The 25,495-nt window shown below is 34.2% G+C and overlaps 1 protein-coding gene across 8 annotated transcripts in view; it reads right to left on the bottom strand.

The window, feature by feature from the left end:
- The window catches only part of SREK1 (splicing regulatory glutamic acid and lysine rich protein 1), a 57,639-nt gene that overhangs the window by 11,832 nt on the left and 20,312 nt on the right, over positions 1-25,495 (bottom strand). For all 8 annotated transcript variants that reach the window (XM_077117350.1, XM_077117349.1, XM_077117357.1 and 5 more), the window contains exons 4-10: positions 15,759-15,923; positions 15,443-15,621; positions 14,173-14,303; positions 13,172-13,286; positions 8,282-8,401; positions 7,568-7,924; positions 2,883-2,978 (exon numbers count right to left, since the gene is read on the bottom strand). In XM_077117350.1, the coding sequence (XP_076973465.1) occupies positions 2,883-2,978; positions 7,568-7,924; positions 8,282-8,401; positions 13,172-13,286; positions 14,173-14,303; positions 15,443-15,621; positions 15,759-15,923 (1,163 nt within the window). The remainder of the gene's footprint in view (positions 1-2,882; positions 2,979-7,567; positions 7,925-8,281; positions 8,402-13,171; positions 13,287-14,172; positions 14,304-15,442; positions 15,622-15,758; positions 15,924-25,495) is intronic.

Genomic DNA, 25,495 nt, shown 5'->3' with positions numbered 1-25,495 from the left:
AAATGAACCACACTAAAGTTAGGTATTAACAATGCGGGGTGGCTAATATGGGACTCTATTTTTTGCATGATTATTATGTAAAACTTAAACTCTCAGAAAAAATACATGTATCTACTTATTTATGTTAAAGGAACAACATAAGTTAAAACAGAAATGACTAATTACTTATAGAGGGTGGATGGGAACAAGATATAAGGGAAAGGAAAGGCAGTGATACTGTTTGAACATATATGTTTAATCTGAGTACCCAAATGAACACAGTATTGAAAATATATATATATACAGTATCCTCTATAGAATCCTATGCTTTCCATTATTTTCATTAGAAAACAAAAGCCCAATGTAAATAAACAAAATACATCTGCTGGCTTATGTAAGGCCTGGCCCGGTAGCCTCTGACTGGAAGGCCCCCACCCGGACTAAACCCGTGAACATCCGGACATACAGCTGTGCAAACTCAGCCAATGAGGACCTGCCCTGACCAACAAAGGATCGACCCCCCCACTGCACACGGCCTGTAGCTGTGCCCACTGCACACGGCCCGTAATTATGCACACCACCCCCTCCACACACCTGCAAACCCCCCCCCCCACTGCACATGGCCCGTAGCTATGCCCCTGGCCCTAAAGCGCGCGAAAATCCTAACCTACCACAGGAGGCCCCATAGGCATCGTCAGCACCCCCACTAGCTGGCCTATATCTAACCCCACCACTCCTAGGGGGGGGTGCAACTTCCCCAGCCCGCACCCTGAGCACCCAGACCGGGAACCTCGTCCCAGGACAGTAAAATTTTAAACTCGGACTCAGTTTCTCTGATTTCTCAGTCGGCTACCGTTTAAAACCTGACAGCTTACACTATGACAAAGCTTTCAGGAAATTTTTCTTTAAGCAAAATGCACAGAAAATCAACCGAAAAACTATGACCAATAAATAAGGTACCAGGATAAAAAATGAATATACAGAAATCAATAAATCCAATCTTCAATTAGAAGACATATTGAGAGAAAAGATCTCATTTAAAAAAGTAAAAATGCCTAGATATAAATTTAATAGGAAATATATAAAATCTGAAAGAAACAAACATTGAAACATTTCTGAAAAACACCAAAGAGGGCCTAAATGAATAAGATATACCATATTCATGGACAGCATGACTTACCAACATAGATTTAGTAACAAATCTATTTATCAATTTTCCCTTTGTTAATTTCTAAATTTAATGCAAACATAATACAAATCATCAGTTTTCTTTTCTTGAATTTAGACAACTGACTCATATATTCAAATGGAAAAATTAAACACATAAGAATGGCCAGAAAAGCTCCAAAGAAGTTTTGTGGAAGAGGGAACACAAAACTTACCAGATATTAAAAAATACTATACAATCTCAATAATTAAAACCATGTGCCACTGGTACATGAATGCTCACTCAGTCAAACCAATACAACATACAAGGACCAGAAAGAAACTCAAATAAATACAGAAAAAAGCACCCTTATTAAACCAGTGTTAAGAAAAATGGAGATGTTTATAAATGATACTGGAACAAAAGGAAAGCATCTAGGAAAAAAAAAGTGGGTCATATGCCATACTGTACATAAACTCTTAGATCAAAGATTTAAATGCAAAAAATAAAAATATAAAAGTACAAGAAGAAACAATGGGAGAATTTCATAACCTTAGAATAGGAAAGACCTTTCCAATTTTATGACTCAAAACTAGAAATCATAGTAGAAAAAATTGGAAAATAAAATCATATAAAATTAAAAACCTTTGTAAAATCAAGTGTCATATAAGCAATTTCCAAAAAGAAGTGGGAATGACATTTGAGAGCATATCACTAAAGAATAATCTCCCTAATGGAAAAAGAGCTCCTAGAACAAAATTTTTTTAAGTAACCAGCAGAAAAATGAGCAAAGTACATATACAGTTCTTAACACTTCACTCGTAAGAAAAGTATAACTAAAATCACACTGATACTATATCTCAACTATTAGATGGACAAAAGTCTCCAACTCTACTAGCGTGGTGGTGGAGGTATGGCTGCAGAGAAAGCAGGTACTTTATAGACTGTCAGACAGCAATGTGGTGCCAATCCTATGAAGTACAATTTGGAAATATCTATTACAATTACAAATACATCCTCTGACTCAGCAACACCATTTTTGTAGGAATTTAATCTACAGATAAACCTGCATACTACACGGTTTCAGTCCAAAATTATTCATTATAACATTGTATATAATAGGGAAATTCAGAAAACCCATTTAACTGCTGTCTGGTTAAATAAACCAAGGTACTATCACACAATGAAAGTCTACATAGTTATAAAAAGGAATGAAGGAACTCTCCCTGATCAATCTGGGAAGATCTCCTGGAACAGTTAGTTAGTTAAGTGATAACATGAGGATAAAAGTTAAAAATTATCTTATATTTCACATATAACACATTACTAGAAGGATAAATAAAAAAAAAAGGCATTTATATGGACAGAATAGAAGGGCATCTGGGTGTAAGTTAAGACTTCACCACATAAAACTTTTCATATTGTTTTGACCTCTGAAACATGCAAATGTATTACTCATTCAAAATATAAAGTTTAGGGCCACAGTGGCTCAGCAGGCAGAGTTCTTGCCTGTCACGCTGGAGACCCACGTTCGATTCCCAGTGTCTGCCCATGCAAAAAATTAATAATAATTAAGTTTAAAAAACAGATTGAAGGGCAGGCCACAGTGGCTCAGTGACAGAATTCTTCTTGCCTGCCATGCCAGAGACCCGGGTTCAATTCCCAGTGCCTGCCCATGCAAAAAAAAAAAAGAAGAAGAAGAAAATGTTTTTTTATTTCCTCCCCCCTCTTTAATTTACACACGCTTTCAACCTACCTCCTAGGGGACGGAGACCTAGAAGATTTTCTTTTCATGGTCTTTGATGTTCTTGGTGATCGGGAAGAACTCCTGCTCCTCCTCCTACGCCTTTCTCTGAAAGCCAAAAATAAGGTAATTTTTACAAGTATTCAAAAGCAAAAATCCCTGATGCTCTTAAGTGAATAGTATTTTTCAGAAGCCAGTTTAAATTCATGTGTTTTATGAGTACATTCTATTATTTAATACTGGTACAGATGAAACTATAAAACATAAATTGTACAGAATGATGAAAACATTTTCTATGATTTCATACTAGAAATGGTAAAGAATTTCCTCTTCATTTGGTATATTTGGACAAGACTTTCTTGAGTAGAAAAAATATAAATGATGTTTTAGATTCTCTCAAGTTAAATATACTGTTTTCTCACGTATCCAGCTCCTCGATGCAGCACTGTGGACTATTCTGTAATGAAGTAGCAAGTCTTCTTCACAAACTACAAAATAAGTTGGTTTGCACAATATAAACTTTCTAGAACCAGGTATTTAGAGTATCTCAAGCATTATATTAGTATTATTTTACAGAGAAAATGTTCTTCCCTCCAACCTCCTATGACTTTACTAATCCTATTTTATTAACTTAAAATAGAGTGCGTAATCAAAGGTCTTTATGTGGAAACCACATATCTGATAATGGTTTAATATCCAGAATAAAGAAGTCCTACATTCAACAATAAACAGACAACCCACTTTAAAAATGAAGGATGAAGAATTCTGATCAGTTAAACAGAAGCTATGCTAGAGACCTAGAATAAGTTGAACTAAATGCCAAAGAACAGAAAGAGAACACAGCCAAGCAACAAGAAAATCCTAGGTGAAAGAATGAAAATTACCTCCAAAATAAATTAATCAAGGAAATCAGATGCCTAGACACCAGCACACACACACAAACAAAGTCATACTAGGAAAAACGAAGATATGGCCCAGTCAATGGAACAAATTTTAACACTTTAAAAGAGATGCAAGAGTTGAAACAAACTAAAATGTTCAAATAAGCATGCTAAATCAATTCAAAAATCAAACCGAGCTGAGGGAGGATATGGCAAAAGAGATGAAGGATATAAGGAAGACACTGGGCAACCTAAAGAATTTGAAAGCTTGAAAAAACAAATGGTAGGACTTAAGGGAATGAAAGGCACAATAAATCAATGGATGAGAGGGAGGTGTAAGGGATATGGTATGTATGAGTTTTTTCTTTTTCTGGAGTGATGCAAATGTTTTAAAAAATGATCATGGTGATGAATAAACAACCTTGTGATGATACTGTGAGCCAATGACCGTACATCATGTAAGGAATGTACGTGTGTAAAGATTTATCAAGAATATTTTTTGAAATCACAATGGAGATTTACAACAGCAGATTTAAAGAGGCAGAAGAAAGGATTAGTGAACTAGAGGATAGGACATCTGAAATCCTACACACAAAAGAACAGATAGGAAAAAGAATGGAAAAATATGAGCAGGGTCTCAGGGAACTGAATAACAACATGAAGCGCACAAATATACATGTTATTGGTGTCCCAGAAGGAGAAGAGAAGGGAAAACGGGCAGAAAAAAATAACAGAGAAACTAATCACTGAAAATTTCCCATCTCTTATGAAACACATAAAATTACAGATCCAAGAAGCACAGCACACCCAACACAGTACTCCAAGACACTTAGCAGACTGTCAAATGTCAAAGTCAAAGAGAGGCTTCTGAGAGCGGCAAAAGAAAAGCAATTCATCACATACAAGGGAAGCGTGATAAGACTACGTGTGGATTTCTCAGCAGAAACCACGGAGGCAGAAGACAGTGGTATGAGATATCTAAGACAGTGAAAGAGAAAAACTGCCAACCAAGAATTTCACATCCTTCAAAAATAAGGGAGAGTTTAAATTTTCAGACAGAAGCTGAGAGAGTTTATGAACAACAGATCTGCCTACAGGGAATACCAAAGGAGCACTACAGGCAGATAGGAGAAGACAGAAGAGAGAGGTCTGAAAAAGAGTGTAGAAATGAAGGCTATCAATAAGGGTGAAAACAGTAAAAAAAATATGATATATCAGAATAAAGTCATGATGCATGCAACATTGTGGATGAACCTTAAGGTCATTCTATTGAATAAAGTTAGCCAGAAACAAAAGGACAAATATTGTATGGTCTCACTAATATGAACTAACATTAACGAGTGAACTTTGAGAGTTCAAGTTCAGAACACAGGTTATCAAGAGATAGAAAGAGGGAAGAGACTGGGCTTTTGATGCTGAAGGAGTATAGAATTTTCAACAGGACTGATTGTAGAGATCCAAAAATGAATAGCACAATACTATCTGATGGTAGTATGAAATTTCAATTACACTAAACAAAGCTGAGTGTGAGTGTGGTTCAAAGAAGGCGGCTAAGGGCATGTATGACTCCATACAGAAAAATAGAAGATAAAATCTAGGACTGTATAACTTAGCAAAACCTAGAGTGGAAAATGATGGTGATCAAATGTACAAATATAAAAATGTTTTACATGAGGGAGAATAAATGAATGTCAACAGTGCAAGGTGTTGAAAATGGAATGGAATATGGGGAAAATACAACCAATGCACACTAGGGTTTATAGTTAATAGCAGCAATGTTATATGCTCCATTAAGTGTCACTTAGGGTTTATAGTTAACAGCAGCAATAATATGCTTCCATTAAGTGTGACAAAGGCAATGTATCAAGCTAAATATCATTAAGAGGGAAATACAAGGAAGCGGTATGGTATTCCTGGTGGTGTTGCTTCTCCTTTTTATTTTATTTTTTAATTCTTTTTAGTTTTTTCTCCTTTTTTTTCTCTATGAACAGAAAGGCAAACTGTGGTGTATACATCCAAGGAAATACAAAGGCTGCAAGAACGAATAAAGTTGTGAGGCCATGCAACTAAGAGAATGAACCCTGAGGATAGCATGTGGAGTGAAATATGCTAGGAATGAAAAGACAGATATTATGTCTCACTTATATGGACTAAATACATCGTGTAAACTCTAAGAACTGAATTCAAGAGCACAGGTTATCAGGAGAAGGCTTATTTTGAAAGTTCCTAGATTGTAAGCAGTCACATCTAATTCTGAGTAGTAACTATTATTTCTATAATTCTGAGATGCTAAGCTGATCATTCCCTGGAACTCTGGGAATCTGTATGATACCTGAGACTCGGAGCTACAGTTCTGCAGCTATGAAAGTCAGCATTACTCCGTACAGCAACTGTTAAAAATGCTGAAAGAGAGCTCAGACTTCAATTAGAGATATGAATGACACAGATCTGGTTAGGACTAAGGTAAATCAGACTAAAGGGTAAAGGATGATACTGACTACATGTTAAAACTTCAACTCTGTAAAACTAAAGATAGAGATGTTTATTTGGTGCAAAATTTGTATTTTCTGTAGTACATTAATTTAACGTATATGATCAGTTTATTCTAATGTCATAATTACATGGAACTTCAAATAGAGAGTGAGATCTTCTTAGCTTGTACAGGTTAATATGATACCCTGATTCTTGAAAATAATTATGTAACTACATAGCTTCTGTGGTGTGACCGTGTGATTATAAAAACCTTGTAACTGACACTCCCTTTATCCAGTGTATGGACAGATTAGGAAGAAATAAATAAATAAATAAATCATAGGAGGAACAGGGGTATGGGATGTTTTAGATGTTCTTTCTTACTTGTATTTTTATTCCTATTTTTATTGTTTACGGAGTAATGAAAAGTTTAAAATCTGACAGTGATGATGAATGCACAACTATAAGATGATGCTGTGAACCACTGATTGTATACTTAGGATGATTGTATAGTGTGCGACTGTGACTATATCTCAACAAAACTGCATTAAAAAAAAGAATAAGCTATTAAAACACAAGTTAAAAAACAGGATAATCACATCTTTTATCTTAGAAATCTTTTATATGAAAAAATCTTTAAATATCTTTAAAACTGGTTAAAATACATATTTAAAATATTTTTAAGATATAGCTTAACATACATTAGGGATTCCATTTATAGACATGGTATCATCTGGGGGAAACAATCTCGTATTTTAAGGAAGGTCCTTGCAGCTGTTAATATAATAACCTTCTGCCCCCTGGTGGCAGTGTACCTATTAATTTCCTTTTCCTACTGAGAAAGGAAATTTCTTAAAACTGCCAAATAAAAGAGAACCAAAATTTAAAATTCACGCAGTCAATAAAACAGATGTAAAAATTAACTTAGATGGCAAAAAAGAGTAAGATTTCAACTTTAGACATTTTGCATATTAAAATTTGCAAAATTTGCACACCACTCCAAAGAAATACAGAAGTCTAAAAAGTCAATACATTTATATTTTTATAAAATTACCTGTCCTTGCCACTCAACCCTCCAACTCAATCAATCAGTAAAAAACAGGGTTAAAATACTAAATTACAAAGGACTCCTAAAAGTTTTCAAATAATTTTGCCCATTTCATCTCTTCCTCATCATAGTTTCAAATACTGTAGTAATTCTTAGTAATTATTACAGAAAGACCTTCTGACATTATTACATTGATTCCACTTGTAGAAAATAATCATTTTCTTCATCAGTTAAAATTTATGCTTTCATTTTGTCATAAATAAATCTACTGGTAAAAATTTTAAGCATTATCAAACCTGCTGGAACTACGAGATCTTCTTGACGCATTATAACCTCTGGGTGGTGTTCTGGATTTTTTATCCTTCTTCCTTTTTTCATCTATCTCTTTGGATCTGTCCTTTTCTCGTTCCTTTTCTTTATCTTGTTCCTTTTCCTTCTCTTTGTCTCGCTCCTTTTCATGATCTTTTTCCCGCTCTCTCTCTCTGTCCTTTTCCTTGTCCTTTTCCCGGTCTTTATCTTTGTTTTTACCCCGTTCCTTTTCTTTTTCACGTTCCTTGTCCCTCTCTCTCTCTTTATCCCTCTCCTTTTCTTTATCTTTTTCTTTCACTTTTTCTTTTTCCTTGATCTTTTCTCGAGTGTCTTTTCTCTTGTCCCTTTAAAAACAAAAGCAAATAAATAAATATGCAACTAAAATAATTCTACTCCATAAAAGCACTTCCCTCTCTTCAACAATTAATGACACAAAACAATATTTAATGGCTATAGATATCATAAATAAAATTTTAACTCATGTACATGAAGTTGCTAAATAAAACAATTACCACACTAAATCATAGTTGGAAAAACTCATGAGTGACACAATCAGATTCAAATCAATGACAATCAGTAGTAATCCTAGATTACCAATTCAGAAAAAAATTTTATTTCTCTCATTAAAAAACCTAAACCACAACAGATTTTTAACAAATGAAGCCAGTGAAAAATGTATCCTTAATCCCCCTAAAACTCACCGTGAACGTGAACGACTCCTTGACTTTCTTCTCTCCCTAGATTTAGAGCGTTTTTTATGTGGGCTCTTAGATCTACGTCTATCTTTCTGTCTTGAACGTGACCTATTATGGGATCTACTCCTAAAGAAAAAAATTGTTAGAACATCAAATCTTATTCTTAGAATTACAATTTTTAAAAATTTAAGAGAATAAATTACAGATATGAGAACTTGAGACAATTTAAAGATCTATCCCAACAATATTTATCAATATTTTAAAATTCTCTATTATACAATGCCTTAGTTATATTCATTTATTGAAAACATTACCAGATATAACAAAGACAAAAACAGAGAAAGACTCAAATTGATTGTTCAAGCATGGCCTTCTTTTGCTAATTATTATATACTTCAAATGAGAGAAAATTTCTCCCACAGTTCAAGTTTTCATACCATAAAGTGTCTTTAACTCAAATGCAGAGAACCTGACTTACATGTAATATGATAGCTTCTGGTTATAAACTCATATTGACAGAGAGTAGTGCTGATATGGTTCAAAAGTGTCTATAAATGGCTATCTGCTCTTTTGTCATAGCAAACCTATTAACGCATGAGGAAGCACAGTAATGACGGCTAGTGTGAGAGGAAAATAAAAGTCATTACCAGTGAGTTAAAACTAGAAATAATCAAATGCTGGATCTGCAATACCTTGATTTTATAACTACAACTATAAACAGCTACTAAAAGTAACCTTTATTATTACAATTCTTGCAGGAAAGTAAGTTATTTCAATTCTGAAATCTCTAGCCCTCCTCTTTTGTTTCTAATGTAATTTCTTTCATAATGAAGTATCTTAGTAACTATTACCATATAGCAAAACAGACTGCATACAATTTAGACAATGAAGTTATTAGACTCATAGGCTTTAGAATCAGACAATGTGGCTCTGAAGCTCAGCTCTGCTACCCACTAGCTGTGAGAACACCAACAGTATCACCCACACCCTGCGGAGGGAACTCGCATACAGCCCCTTCCTTCACAAGCTAACCTGGGGCTGTTCAAACAGGACAGGCCAGAGCCCCCTCTTGAAACACCAACTTTCCAGCCCCCTGAGCTCGGATTCCCAGGCCCTAGAGATAGAAGAGACTCAGAGAGGGACCTTGAGGGCTCGGACTTTCTGAATGTGGGAATCATGTGGCCAGCCCAGGCTCCTCCACAGCTCAGAGGTATAAAGCGTTAGTGGTCTGAGGCTGCACATCTATAACGCAGAGATGCCGGGCAGATGCAGGGTAGAGGCAGGAGGTCCACAGCACGATGCAGGGAAGTGAACGGGGAAGTCCACCTTGGTTAATCATTTAATCTCTCTAAAACTGAGTTTCTTCATCTATAAAGAGGAGTAAGAATCATGCCTACACTTATCAGGACTGTCATGAGGATTAAATCAGATGATATATGCAAAATGCCTACCACAGTCTTTGGTACATAGTAAATGCCCAAAGCTCCTAACGTTCAATATCATCATAATTAACAAATAACATAAATGTAAACTTTAAATTGTATCTTTACTCCAAGAGGTCAAATAAACTTTCCTAGATATTTGATTCTTTTAGGTCCTATTGTGAATGGAATTCTTTTCTTGATTTCTTTTTCCAGTTGTTGTTTGTGTATTGAAAAAGTACTGATCTAAGACTCATCTTGATAATAATATTTTCAAGAATTAAGTTAAAATTGAAACATCTATAAAAGAAGCAGTTTTTTAAATGACTATGCTTGTGGTATGCAATGAAACCAGACAATTCTCAATTAATAATAAAATCCTGTTTTAGAAATATATTTTCCAGAGTTAGACAAAATTTGTTTTCCAACAGCTAATTTTCAAGTCAACTACTTATCTTTAATTATATTTGTTTCATTGTTTGTTCATCCCTAATAACCTAAGAGACATAAAGGTCAAGCAGTAGGTATTCAAGCAAAACTGCAAATAGTTCACGTACAGATACCCACATAAGGAGCTTTTCGAGTGTCTTTGTTTCTATGTACTTAATAATGTCTTAAGGTTTCTGTTCTAGACAACCTTGCAAATATGTACACAATTATTCTCTTTTCTTCAAAGCAGTGGTTTTCAACCTTAATTAAGCAAAGAAATTCCTTTAAAAAATTAACCATAACCCTAATAAGCAAAAATAAATAAAATCAGCAGATTCCTGATGTTCGGTTTTCCATTTTATCCTGTGGATCCTCAAAGTTTCAAAGTCAGTGTCCAACAAAAATTTTGTATTTTAATAACGACACTAAATATCTGCATGTCTCTATCTCACCCTCTAATAGCCTACTAATTTTCTGAATAAGAATGCCAAAAGCTTCAAATGAAGAGCAAATCTAATCCAAAGATAAAGCTGGCTTGAGTTATTGTTAGCAGTTCTCATTTTTACAAATTTTGAAAAATTACATTTTAAAATTCAACTGTAAATAAAGGCAACTTACCAATGTTGCATCAAAGTTCATTTATAAATCAGCTGTTTCTCATTACATTATAAAAGGTCTTAGAGTTCCCATGCTGGTCTGTAAAGGTTATTTAACTTAAAACAATTACAGGTATTCTCTTTCATTTTATGTTTATTCTTAGGGAATTCTTTTTCACCTATTTTTATTCTTATGGTATTCTTTTTCATTTCTATTTTTATTTGTATTCTTATATGTATTTTTTCTGGAGTAATGAAAATGTACAAAAATGGACTGTGCTGCCACAACTATATGATGATACTGTGAACCACTGACTGTACACTTTGGATGATTATATGATAAAGGGAAAATATATCAAAAAAACTGCATTAAAAAAAGAAAACAATTACAGTACTACCCACTTTTAACAGTTTCTTTGGAAATAATAAGCATCAAAATGTACCAGGACAAGGCAGAAACACATCTCCCCAATCCTAGCCAAGGTCCCAGTGCTAAGAAACACCTTCTTCCCTCCTACCGTAGGAAGTAGAAGGAAGAGGGTTAGGATAAAAGAGGGGGTGGGGGACCCCAAAAGCATCTGAGGATGTTGAAAAGGTAGAAGAGGATGAGCCTGCAAGAGCATGAGTTTCTGCAACCCACTCCCCTGCTAGGTCTAGTGGGTGAGGGCAGAGCTCAGGATATGAAGTCCCATTAGTAACAGAGAGAAAGCCAAGAAAGAATTGTCACTCCCCATTCCTCACCACCCCCCGGCTCCTTCTTAGATGGTTCCAAATCAAGATTCCTAAGTCAAATGCTTTAGCTAAAGGATATTTTTCTCTTTATACAGAACTTGCCCTCTTTTGTATTTGTTTATGAACCCTGTCAAGAGGTCATGTGTACTTTTGTACTCTATGCATGAAAAAAAAATAGTATATGTTGACCAAAACACACACATATTTTTTTCACTTTCACAAATAAACCAAGAGCAAGTAATTTTTAATGCTACACAGTCAGACAGAGCTACAAGAAAGTACTCCGTTATACAAAAATAACAATTAACAAACTTAAGTTTAGACTGAACAACCAACCCCTTCATCCCTGAACCCCTGGAAAGAGGGGAAAAACCCAAGTATACTTAAAATGATTAAAATCAAAAACTTTGAAGTTTACAGCTATTTGCTATAATTTCAAACATCAGATAAGTCTTCACATAGATTGTCAAGGAAATAATTATGTCAATTACCAAATTTTTGGTTTTTCCAGCCTCAGAAAAGCACTAAGGTACATTATATTTAGAGCATGGCTCTTGTAATGAATGCAAAATGAGATTCCAGCCTAATTTCATATTTCCTTGATCTCTTTTACCCTTTCTATATCCTGTCAACCACAGCCAAGTACCACTGCTGTTTCTGTAATACTTTCCTTCTTCAAGTCTTGCTTCTGTTACACTGCCTTATTATACTTCATACATAACTGCCTGCAACTGGTTCTATATAATGTACCTTACTATAAGACCTTGATGGGGATAGTAAAATCATATTCCAAAGGGGATTTCAAACAAAGAACAATAGAGAAGTATAAGCTAAATAGCTACATGTATAATTTATCCTCCTTCTCTAGTAACTCCTCCCAACATGCATGCACGCACACACTCTTTCCCTCTCCAGGCATAAGTACGCTTATGTATATACATATAACATTCAATTAGGAGTCACTATATACATTTTCACACTTCAACAAAACCCTCTTCTACATCTTAGAGAAAACAAGAATTTTTTTTATCATTTTACAGTACTTCCTATCAAGATGGTGTTCCAAGTTTACATTTGGAGGGCCCTTTGTACCAAACACAAAGCAATGACAGATAAAGAGAGACAATTGAAACGAAAAATAAGATAAAAAGAACAGAAACAGAGCCTAAGCACGATAAAACAAACAGCTGAAGTTAAAATTGCAAGTTATCCCTGGATTTTAGGTCCAAAGATAAGTAGAAGAGGCTTTTATCCCTAGGAGTACCAAGGACTTAAAAGTATCTATTTAGGGTGGGCCATGGTGGCTCAGCAGCAGAGTTCTCGCCTGCCATGCCAGAGACCCGGGTTCAATTCCTGGTGCCTGCCCATGCAAAAAAAAAAAAAAAAAAAGTAAAAGTATCTATTTGACACATGGTACAAAAGATAGGTAACTGCTCAAAAAAAAAAACTAATTCTTACAAAAATTAGGACTCTGATTATATTTTAGATAGAAACCAACTTCTAAAACTTAAAATTAGTTGAAATATTAAAAATTTTAGACAAAATTTCATTTGTAACTGAAGTATTATAATTAGGGCAACATTCAATGGTAATCATACTTCCAAGATAAACTCTGCTAAAAATTTCTAAAATCTGTTATCTTGACAGAAAACTCAAGAGAATCTTAACTACTTTAAATACAAAACTGTAAAAACTTACATGATAGTAGAAATTCTCACCTGTGTTTTGACTGTGATCTTTTCCTTCTGGTATGGGATTTTGAGCTAGACCTGGATTTTGAACGAGTATGGGAACGAGATCGTCCGCCTTTTCTTTCATTGCTCTTTCCAGACTCTGAGAGGAAAAAACCACTTTGCAGTGTAAGCTCAGAACAATTAAAGATCCCAGTTAATAATCAGGCACAAGTGGAATGTACCACATATAGTGCAAGGGGCCTACTCTCTGTACATCCTCCTCCTGTGCAATTATCCTTCAGAAACATCCAAGAAAGTCATTGCATAAACTCGTTGAGTGCAGCCACCCTGCAGCAGTACATATAAACCAGATGATTATAAACAGCTGTTCGTAATATTTTGTTGCTGCCATAATGTACGATTATAACACGTCTGTAATTTCTATAACAGTAATTTTAAGTTTTTTTTTTCTCCATTTATTTTGCTAAAGTAGAGGCTTAAATTCTGAGTTAAATTTAGCAAATTTTGCTCAAAATGTTAAGGCAACTAACCTAGACATTTTTTAGAATGGATTTTATAATTATTTTAGTTAGCAGAACAAAAGTTTGAATGGGTGATCCTTTACCTTGCTAAAACAGAGAATCTGTATTTTTTCTATAAATCATGGGCTCTTATTTTTTTTTTAATTAAAGCTTTGAAAGAAAGTGAATCTGCTTAATCATAACAACATGTTAAATATATTTACTCTTTTCCAGCCTCATGATAACATTTATATTTTGCTTTAAGCAAATTAGCTGTGCGTACTCATTTTACTATTAAAATATAAAGATCTGATTAACTCAAGCTAATGTGCCTCAAACCAGTACCACAGCAACAGAGAATGTACTAAGGAGTTCTCTGACATGATTAAGTCACTTGCTCTTTCTTGAGTTTCAGTCTTACTTGTTAAATGAAGGGACTGAACAAGATAATTTCTAAAATTCCTTCCAGTTCTAAGAGTCTATGACGTTTAAACTATGGCCTATGTAACAACTCTATGGCCTTACCTGGTTCAATAGCTGCTGAGATAAACGACTGAGCCTCTCGTACTCGCTTCATAACTTCTTCTAACTCCTTAGCTGCAGCCTGAGGTGTCATCTCAGGGGGTTTTACTATTGCATTGTTGGAGTGATTTATTCTAAATTAAAAATATTAGCATATCACAAATACACACCATATTTTATAAAACATAAAATATTTATATGATACATGTATTTATAAACCTAAGAAATCTCTGAAACATTATGAATGATATACCTATATACAGAACCAAAACAGCCCAAAAACCATGATAAGTCTTCATCGCCTTCTCCCATGATCTCTTGCCAACAAAGCCAAAAACAAAGAAAAATGGAAAAACCTGGCTGATGTCTTTAACAACTAGAATAGACTAGTGTTCTCCCACATAGCTTAGAATTGTAATAAATTAATATTTTGACATCCAGTATTAAAATGAATCATTTCTGTTCTTGGGTTATAAGATTTTTGTCAATCTCTGCCCCTGGGAGGATGAAGAAGCGAAACCACAGCTGAATTCAGACACTGTTTGAATGTGGAATGTATCTGATAAAACTCTTCCCATACTAGTTAAGAACAGTTTCACTGATACATGGATCTGATGACTCACTTTATCCTTTCCACACTGAAGATAAGCATCCACCAAGAATAGTTATTTATACTTTAATAGCCAAATCCTGGTCAAACTATATAACTAAGGCAATTTCCCATGACAATCACACAAAACTGTTTTCCTCAGTAATGGGAGTGATACAGGATTTCTGAGCTTGAGCATCTCAAAGGCCACATCAATTTTTTATTTTGTAAACAGGATGTGAGCAAACTTAAAAACTAAAAAGATTTGCTATAAAACACTTCCAGGTACTTAATATTAAAATCTTTCTAGCATTTTTAATTTACTGAAGCTCCTACGACTATAAGTATTCTAATTAAATTCCCATGTCAGATGCCTAGTCATAATGCAAAAATCAAAGTTAGTGGAGAAAGATTTATAATCAATACGTAGGGTATATAAGTAACATTTTAACATTAAATTCGATCTTACAAAATTAAAAATGAGAAAATGTCTCAAATACAATTTTAGGAATTTATAGGCTAAAATGATAAACAGCTCAGGTATATCAGTTATACTTAACAAAGTCTTCCGTTCCACAAATGGCCAATTACTATTAAAAGAAAGGGGGGGAGGTGCTTAATTACATCAAAAATTCTTTAAATTTTTTCAAAAGCATTAAAATTTCTTTGTTTAGGATTTCTTACTTCAGTGGCCTGTCTCCAAACATAACTCCATTAAAAGCAAGTGCCCTTGGTACAGAATTTTGGTCTGCAAATTCCACAAAAGCAAACCGAGTTGGCTGAGTCTCATCACCTGCCATCCGTACAAACTTCACTTCTCCAACTTGTTTAAAAAATTCAAGTAGTTGATCAGCTGTCGTTGTCTGAGGAAACAAAGTCACTTAAGTTATATTCTTAGGAAAAAAAAAAGCAAGTAAATATTACTAACAGTCAATATGATTTTTAAAATATAAAAAAGAATAACAGCTACTATCACTCAGTTTCTTCTTAAATTAGTTACCTGGGAATTCAAATTTCCAACATAAACCGTTCTCCTAATTTCATCAATTTTGGAAGGATCCACATTTCCCATAAGTGGTGGCTGTGGTATCTCTCCAAGGGTTGTGATATTGGGGTCTAGCGCTGCTGCCGGTATAGCTCCCAAACTGCTAAGTGAAACACCAAGCTATATAAAAAACAGAGCACATGATCATATGTTAAGAATGTTTGTGTTTCTTTCTTGTCATATTTTTTTTACTTTAAAAATTAATAAAAAAAAGATCCTTTACAAAATAAAGATTCATTAGCATAAAAAAACAGAGCACATATTTTTATTAGTATCAAAAACATCATTCCCTAATCTTGAAAAGAATTGTTCAACTGAACAACGGAAGACCAAGCACTCGTACCTTTAAACCATGTGTATTTCTACATTACTAAGAGTGAGGCTTCATTACTTTTGAATGTAATTAGAAATATAATATATTGCTTAATGGCCTGGATATTTCAACTATTTTTTTAAAGTTATTATTTTTTATTGGAGAAGCTGTGGATTTACAGAACAATTACGCATAAAATAAAAGACTCCCATACACCACCCCACCACCAACACTTGCCTTGGTGGAAAGTTTGTCACAATTAATAACACTTTTTTTTAACCTTAGTAACATTTGCTACAATCATTATTATTTAAGTAGTATCATAACTATCGCCCATAGTTTGTTTAAATAGTGGAATTTTCCCCCATATTCCCGACCTATATTGTTTTTCCATGCATTACTCATCTACCCATACCCTGGATGAAGGGGGTGTCTATCGCAGTTTTTGCAATCACATGGTCACATCATAAAAGCTATATAGTTATACAATCATTATCAAAGATCAAAGCTACTGGATTACAGTTCAAGAACTTCAGCTATTTCCTTCTAGCTATTCTGACACACTAGGAACTAAAAAGAAATATCCACATAGTGAGCACTACTCAATCATTTTTTAAGTCCTAATTTCTCGGTTACATCTCTTCCCTCTCTCATTTGATCATTCTACCAATCTTCAGGGATATCTGGGCAATGACTGTATTAGCTGCTTCATGCTGGAAAAGGGTGTCAATCTTATGAGACTGGTTGATATTTTTGGAGAGGCTGGCATCTGTGCATTTTGGGGCTTATCTGGCATAGGAACAATCTGGAGGCCTTAAGTTTCTGAAAAAATAAACTTAGTAAAACATTTATAGAGTCTTAAATAGAGTCCAAGATATTGGCTGGGGCTTGGCATACTGTGGCAATGTGCGATACCTGGCTGAAGCTTGCATTAATAGTAACTTCCAGAATGACCTCTCAACTCTATTTGAAATCTTTTAACAACTGAAACATCACTTTATCTCATTTCTCAACTACATTTAAACTTCACACTAAAAATGTACCTTGGTCGTTCAAGAACACAGATTGTGTAAATGAGTTCTTAATAGACAATGATAATCATAGCATCTGATTTTTGCTGATTTAACTTAATCCTTCTAACAATTAAAAGAGATAGGTTTAACTATTATGTCCACTTCACAGATAAAGAAAAAGAAAAGTTAAAACAATCTGCACAAAGCCACTCATCTACCAACTGGTATAGGCAAGGTACCATCAGGAACAGACTGAAACTGAGAGGCAAAAATCAACCGCTTTGTTTTTCAATTGTTAAAGATCATAAAACATTAAACCCTTATTAATACTATGTTAGGAAAAAGTCATTAACATTACTAAATTCAGTTTTTAGTTCGAGCATTAAGGAACATGTAATTTTTAATGTGAACTTACACTAGAAGAGACAGATCTCTGAATTTGGAAAAAAAAAATTTCAGAATTAATGAAAAGGTTTTGCAAGAAAAATACACTTTCATTTCCACTTACACCATTTAGAAAATTTTGAGCACTGCCTATATATTTGCAAATAGGTTGCAAAACTACTAAAATTTAACAACTGCAAAGTAACAACACTTCATAAAGGTAAAAACAGAGTTCACGAAACCATTTTCACTTATGCCTGTCACAGAAGCTAGTAAGATTTCTTTAGAACGTGTCAAATCATGTCACATCCTTGCTTAAACCATCAATGGCTTTTAATTACCTTAAGAAATTCAAATTCTTTTCCACAGCCTAAAAGCTCTACATAATCAGGGCCCTATTTATCTCTCCAATCTCATCTCAGAACACACACCATCTTCCTCCTCACTCAGTATGCTTCAACCATACTGAGTTCCTTAAACACAAGTTTTTCCTACCTTAGGGTTTTCTAATTTGGTTCCTTGTCCCTGGAAGTTCTTCCTCCACTTTCTACCTGCCAGCTGCAGCCTTCAAATGGCAGGTCAATCATCACCACCGCTACCTCATCTTATATATAAGTGCATTTAATCTCTACTATATATCACTCTGATTTTTCTTTCATAGTATTTGTTACAATCTATGGGATCTTGCTACCGACAGAGCTCAGCTTTGTTGCTCATTATCACTATGTTGTCACAGAGTTGTAGAGAATATTCCAGTTTGAAATGAGAGCGCTCTGCGTCAAGGCTAACAGCCTGAGCCCAGCCTTTCCTCAGGAGTACTTCGGCACTCATAGCACTTTGTCTCCCACACCTACATTTCTTCTAGGGTCTAAAGTACTCAACTCAGATCATTTTTACTGTGCAAGAGAGTTATCCTTTATAGTTAAAACTAATTCACAAAGATATTTTTTATGATTTGTTAGCTTACCATGGAATAAAGGATTAACAGTCCATTCCAGGTATTCCCAGCTGTCAATTTCTTTGACCTGCAAAATTCTCCAGTGGGCCTTATAATTATAGATCTGGAAAGTGCTTTTACAAATCATCTAATCCAACCCCTTTGTTTTTCAATTGTTAAAGATCATTCAGTTCTCCCTTTAAACAATTTTTTCACATCTCGCTCCCTTTCTGCTTACACCATTTTTCCATACTTACACAGTTATAATAGCCAACAGTTACATATTAATTACAATTAAATAAAATTTAAACTTCAGTTTCTCGAAATGTGAGCCCTGTCACATTTCAAGGGCTCAATAGCTACATTATAGCTTGTAGCTACCATAACAAATAGTACAGACAGATACTTCCAATACTGCAGAAAGTTACACTGATCAGGGCTGCTCTAGAATTGTACAATTACTGTTCGTCAGATAAGTCTCTTTTATATCCCTGGTCTAAGCAACTGTATTTAGTCTTCCTTTTGTCTTTAGCAGGTGAAAGACTATCTGGATTCCAGTTGTAACAGTTTTGTCGAGGTTAGGGGCCACATTACAATGAGCTACCTTTCCACTATTTTCTAGCTGAAATTATTCTTCACATTAAAATCCCAAGAATCTACAAGAAAACTACCAGAGCTAATAAATAAGTCAACAAAATGGTGGGGATAAGATCAACATACAAAAACCAGTAATGTTTCTATACACCAGCAAGGAATAAATCGATAAAGGAAATCAAGAAAATTATTCCATTTACAGTAACTAAAAGAATGAAATATCTAGGAATAAATGTAAGCAAAGATATAAATGACTTATATGCAGAAAACTACAAGTTATTACTGAAAGGACCTGAATAAATGGAAATATATTTCAAACTCATGGATCAAAAGAGTATCGATATCAGTAATACCCAAAGAGATTCATACATTTAAGGCAATCCCAATCAAAACCCAAACAGCCTTCCTCACAGAAATGGAAAAGCTAATCATCAAACTCATATGGAAGGGCAAGGGACCCCAAGGGCCAAAATTATCTTAAAAAAGAAGAATGAATTTGGAGGGTTGGAAGACTCACATTTCCTGATTTTAAACTTATTAAAAAGCTACAATTATCAAAACAGGGTGATGGAAGTCCAGAGAGAAAGCTAGCAGACATCTCATGTGCCTTTCCAGCTGACAGAGGTGTTCTGGACCTCTCGGCCTTCTTGAGGAAAAGTATCTTTCCCTGCCTGGATGCCATAATATGGACACTCTTAGAGCCTTGCCTTAATTTGAACACTGTCATGTCCAAAATTTCAAATTAATAAATTTTCCTTTAAAAAAAAAAACTGGTATTGGGCATTAGGAGAGACATACAGACCAATGGAATAGAGTTGAGTGGGCAAATAAATCCACACATCGATGGTCAAATGATTGTGACAAAGGTGCCAAGCCCACTCAATAGGGAAAGAATAAAGAATAGTCTCCTCAACAAATGGTGTGGGGAAAATTGGATATCCACATATAAAAAAAAAAAAGGAAACTTTATCCTTTACTTTATACTACATATAAAACATAACTCAAAATAGATCAAAGACCTAAATATAAGAACCAAAGCTATAAAATTCTTAGCAGAAAACACTGAGAAATATCTTCAGGACCTCGAATTAGGCAATGGATCCTTAGACTTGACACCAAAAGCAGAAGCAATAAAAGAAAAGTTCAGATAAACCAAACTTCATCAAAATTAAAAACTTCTGTATATCAAAGGATATTACCAAGAAAGTAAAAAAACACAACATTTGGAAACCTTCTGTCTGATGAGAGTTTAAAATCCAAAATATATAAAGAATTCCTACTACTTAACAACAAAAGATAAACAGCCCAACTTAAAAATGAACAAAGGAACCAATCTTACAGAACACCTAGGGCAATATATAAGATTCTACAAAGGTTTCATGCACTATGGTAACTTTCAAGAAACCTACAACCTCCAGATGGGTCCCTGGACCCATCTGAAACCAAGCCCAGTCTCTCCAGAACATCAGACAGTTCCATCTCCCCATCCCATATTATTGACAGGCCCTTCCAACATGAAAAAGTTAGAATGGCCATAGCCCAAACACCACTAAAGAGTGGGACAGAAAGATCAAAGGTTAGAGTCATAAAGAGAAGAAAGGATTAACAAATGAATGAAGTCTCCATTATCTTAGAGCAGCTAGAAGTTAAAAACCTCAAATTGTGTAACTGTAATCCCTGTCAAACTTTGAAAAACTAATTCTGGTGTAGTGGTTTGAAATTTATTGCTTTTTTATATACATGTTATTTTTCACACACACAAAAAAAGAAGAAAAGTCAATTGTGATGATTAAAAAAATATTTATTCCTTCTAGTCTATTCTGGAGCGGCTAAAAGGAAAAATCTGAGAGGATTGTATGGTAGTCCATGATAAACTCAGGATCTGTCTACTTGTTGAAGAGTGCTCTGAAATTACTGCTTTTTTCTTTCTTTACCTTGTATATATGTTATAACATACAATTTAAAAACTAAAAAAAAAAAAAATCAATAGAGAATTAAATCAGCTTAAAATCTTCCACTGAAGTTATTTATGATCAGGAAATACAGGAAAAGAATCTAAATTTCCAAGCAGCATTGGTTAAATAAATTCAGTAATATCCATACAACGGAAAATAATATAGCTCTGAAAAAACACATTTTGGGTAGTGGTAATGACATGCAAGAAATGCTCACAATATAGTAAGTGGAAAACTCAAGACAAAATTTTTCTTATATTTTTATTTTCATAAAGAAATCTGTAAAGAAAAAAATATGTGCTTTACGAAACAGACTGGATGGAAATACAAGTTACAATGGTTATTTCTGGATAACCATTACGGTTCTTTATCTTTCTATTTTCCCAGTATTCCATACTTAACATGTACTATTTATATGATCAGATATTAAAAATATGTTTTTAAAGGTGATTTCACTATATCAACAATTCTATGAACTTGAAAAAGGAAATTTTAAATTCATTTTATCAATGAATGCCTTCTAATTGATAAAAAGTAAATTCTAACCAGAGCATGTAAAAAAAGAAAACAAAAATGAGTAAAGGACTTGAATAGACATTTCTTCAAAGATATGCAAATGTCTTTTGAAGACATGCAAAAATACTCGATATAATTAGCCATTAGCACTATGAGTAAAGGTAAAAAGAAGGAAAATTAGATATGACATATAATTAGTCATTAGGGAAATGACATCACAGTGAGATACCATTTCACACCCACTACAATGGCTATTATCAAAAAAAAATGGAAAATTACAAGTGTTAGTGAGGATATAAAAACCTTAGTACATTGTTGGTGGGAAAAAATGGTGCAGCTGCTGTGGAACAGTTTTTCAAAATACTAAATAAGAACTACTATATGACCGGTCAATCATACTTCTAGGTACATACTCAAAAAAAATGAAAGCAGGGATTCAAAAAGATATTTGTACACCAATATTTATAGCAGTGTTATTCACAATAGCTAAAAGGCAGAAACAACCTAAGTGTCCATCAACAAACGAATGAATATAAATGTGGTATATGCATACAATGGAATACCAGACTAGTCAGCCATAAGAAGAAATGAAGTTCTGATACACGCTACTATATGGGTGAACCTTGAAGACATGCTGACTAAAATAAAACAGGCCCCAAAAAAGCAAATGCTGAATGACTTCACTTACATAAAATACCAAGAATAAACAAATTCAGAGAGACAGAAAACAGACTACAGTTTGTGGGGAGGGACGGGACAGTGGGTGCAGGGTTTTCATTTGGGATGATGTGACAGTTCTGGTAACGGATGGTGGTTAGGGTAGCAGAACACTGATACTGTGATTGATCCCGCTAAATTGCACGCCTGGGACTGACTGAGATTGGAACGTTCATGTGGTATACATGTTTTCACAGTTAATAAAGAACTGTGAAATGCAATATATGATCCCCCAAAGGGCACTATTGAGACATATGAAAAAATAGGAATATAGACTGTGTTCTAGTAGTTTGCTAGCTGCCAGAATGTAATATACCAAAAACAAAACGGCTTTTAAAAAGAGGAACTTAATAAGTTGCTAGTTCAAGTGCTCATGGATCATTCTCAAGGATAGACCATATCTGGGTCGCAAAGCAAGTCTCAATGAATTTTAAAAGACTGAAATCATATGCCACACTTTTTCATATCATAAAGGAGTAAAGTTGGAGATCAATAACAGGCAGAGGGCCAGAAAATTCACAAATACATGGAGGCTCAACAACACACTCTTTGTTTTGTTTTGTTTAACTTTTTTATTGTATAGTATAACATACATACAAAGCAAAGATATAAAACAGCAATAGTTTTCAAAATACTCTTCAGCAAGTAGTTACAGGACAGATCCCAGCATTTGTCATGGGCTACCATACGATCCTCTTAGTTTTTCCTTCTAGCTGTCCAAAATGTAGGAGGCTAGAAGTCTTAAATATATTTTTATCACCCCAGTTGACATTTTTTCCTTTCTTGCGAAAAATGACATATACACAAAAAAAGCAATAAATTTCAAAGCGCAGCACCACAACTAGTTGCAAAAAATATTTCAGAGTTTGGTTACATTTCCACAATTTTAGGTTTTTATTTCTCGCTGCTCTAAGATACTGGAAACTAAAAGAGATAACAATTTAATGATTCAGCAATCACATTCAACAATGCACTCTTTAACAACCAGTGGGTCAAGGAAGAAATTACAAGAGAAATCAGTAAATATCTCAAGGCAAATGAAAATGAAAACACATCGTATCAAAATTGATGGGATGCATCAAAGGTAGTGCTAAGAGGGAAATGTACTGCCTTAAATGCCTTTATTAGAAAAGAACAGCAAATTTTGTAATGTGATTGTGTGACTGAAAACTTTGTGTCTGATGCTCCTTTTATCCACCTTATCGACAGACAAGTAAAACATATGGATTAAAAATAAATAAATAACAGGGGGAACAAATGTTAAAATAAATTTGGTAGACTGAGATGCTAATGACCAATGGGGAGGAGAGGTGAGGGGCATGGTATATATGATTTTTTTCCTGTTTTCTTTTTATTTCTTTTTCAGAACTGATACAGGTGTTTTGGGAAGTGATCATGACGATGAACATACAACTATGTGATGATATTGTGAGTCACTGATTGCATATCAAGAATGGGATGATCATATGGTAAGAATGTTTGTATGTTATATTTAATAAATAAATAAATGAATAAAAAATGAAACAAAAAAAGAACAGCAAAAACTGAGGAATTAACTGTTCACCTGAAGAATTAGAGAAAGAACAGCAAACTAACCCCAAAGCAAACAAAAGGGAAGAAATAATGAAGACTAGAGTAGAAATAAATGAAATTGAGAACATGAAAACAATCAAGAAAATCAACAAAACCAGAAGTTGGTTCTTCGAGAAAATCAATAAAATTGTTGGACCCTTAGCAAGGTTGACAAAAAATAAGAGGATGCAAATAAATAAATCAGAAATGGAAGAGGAAACATAATCACTGACCCCGCAGAAATAAAAGAGGTAATGAGAGGATACTATGAATAACTTCATGCTAACTAGACAACGTAGATAAAATGGACAACTTCCTAAAAAAGGCTGAACAACAATACTGACTAGAGAAGAGATAGATGACCTCAACAAACCAATCGCAAGTAAAGAAACTGAATCAGTCATCAAGAAGCTCCCAAAAAAGAAAAGTCCATGACTAGATGGTTTCACATGTGAATTCTATCAAGCATTCCAGAAAGAATTAGTACCAATCCTGCTCAAACTCTTCAAAAACAACTGAACAGTGAAGGTTACCTAACACATTTTATGAAGCCAGCATCACCCTCACACCAAAGCCAGACAAAGATACTATAAGAAAAGAAAATTTCTCTAATGAACATAGATGCAAAAATCCTCAACAAAATTCTTGCAAATCAAATCTAACAGCACATTAAAAGAATTATACACCATGACCAAGTGGGATTTATTCCAGGTATGCAAGGACGGTTTAACATAAGAAAATCAATTAATATATCATATCAATAAATCAAAGCAGGAAAACCACACAATCATCTCAATTGATGCAAAAAAGACATCTGACAAAATTCAATACCCTTTCTTGATGAAAATACTTCAAAGGATAGGAACAGAAGGGAACTTCCTCAACATGTTAAAGGGAATATATGAAAAACCCACAGCTAACATCATCCTCATAGGGGAGAGACTGAAAGCTTTCCCCCCAAGATCAGGAAACAAGTCAAAGATGTCCACTGTCACCACTGTTATTCAACATTGTGTTGGAAGTTCTAGCCAGAGCAATTAGACAAGAAAAAGAAATACAAAGCATCAAAATTATAAAGGAAGAAATAAAACTCTCAAGAACACTCACTGTTTGAAGATGATACGATACTTTACGTCAAAAACCCCGAAAAATCTGCAGCAATTTTAATAATAATAAATAATTTATTATTACTAGAGCTAAAAAATGAGTACAGCAAAGTGGTAGGTTACAAGATCAACATTCAAAAATCTATAGTGTTTCTATCCACTAGTAATGAGCAATCTGAGGGGGAAATCAAGAAAAAATTCCATTTACAATTGCAACCAAAAGAATAAAATAATTAGGAATAAATTTAACTAAGGATACAAAAGACCTATACAAAGAAAACTACAAGAAATTGCTAAAAGAAATCACAGAAGCCCTAAATAAATGGAAAGGCATACTGCATTCATGGATTGGAAGACTAAATATAGTTAAGATGTCAATTCTACCTAAATTAATTTATACAGTCAATGCAATACCAATTAAAATCCCAAAAACTTACTTTGCAGAAATAGAAAAACCAATAACCAAATTTATTTGGAAGGGAAGGTTGCCTGAATAGCTAAAACTTATCTTGAGAAAAAACAATGAAGTCGGAGGTCTCACATTACCTGACTTTAAGGCATATTAAGAAACTACAGTGGTCAAAA

Source organism: Tamandua tetradactyla, chromosome 9, assembly GCF_023851605.1.
Source record: "Tamandua tetradactyla isolate mTamTet1 chromosome 9, mTamTet1.pri, whole genome shotgun sequence".
Taxonomy (NCBI): Eukaryota; Metazoa; Chordata; class Mammalia; order Pilosa; family Myrmecophagidae; genus Tamandua; species Tamandua tetradactyla.
The sequence above is the reverse complement of the archived record's forward strand: the minus strand, read 5'-3'. Positions and strand labels throughout refer to the sequence as shown.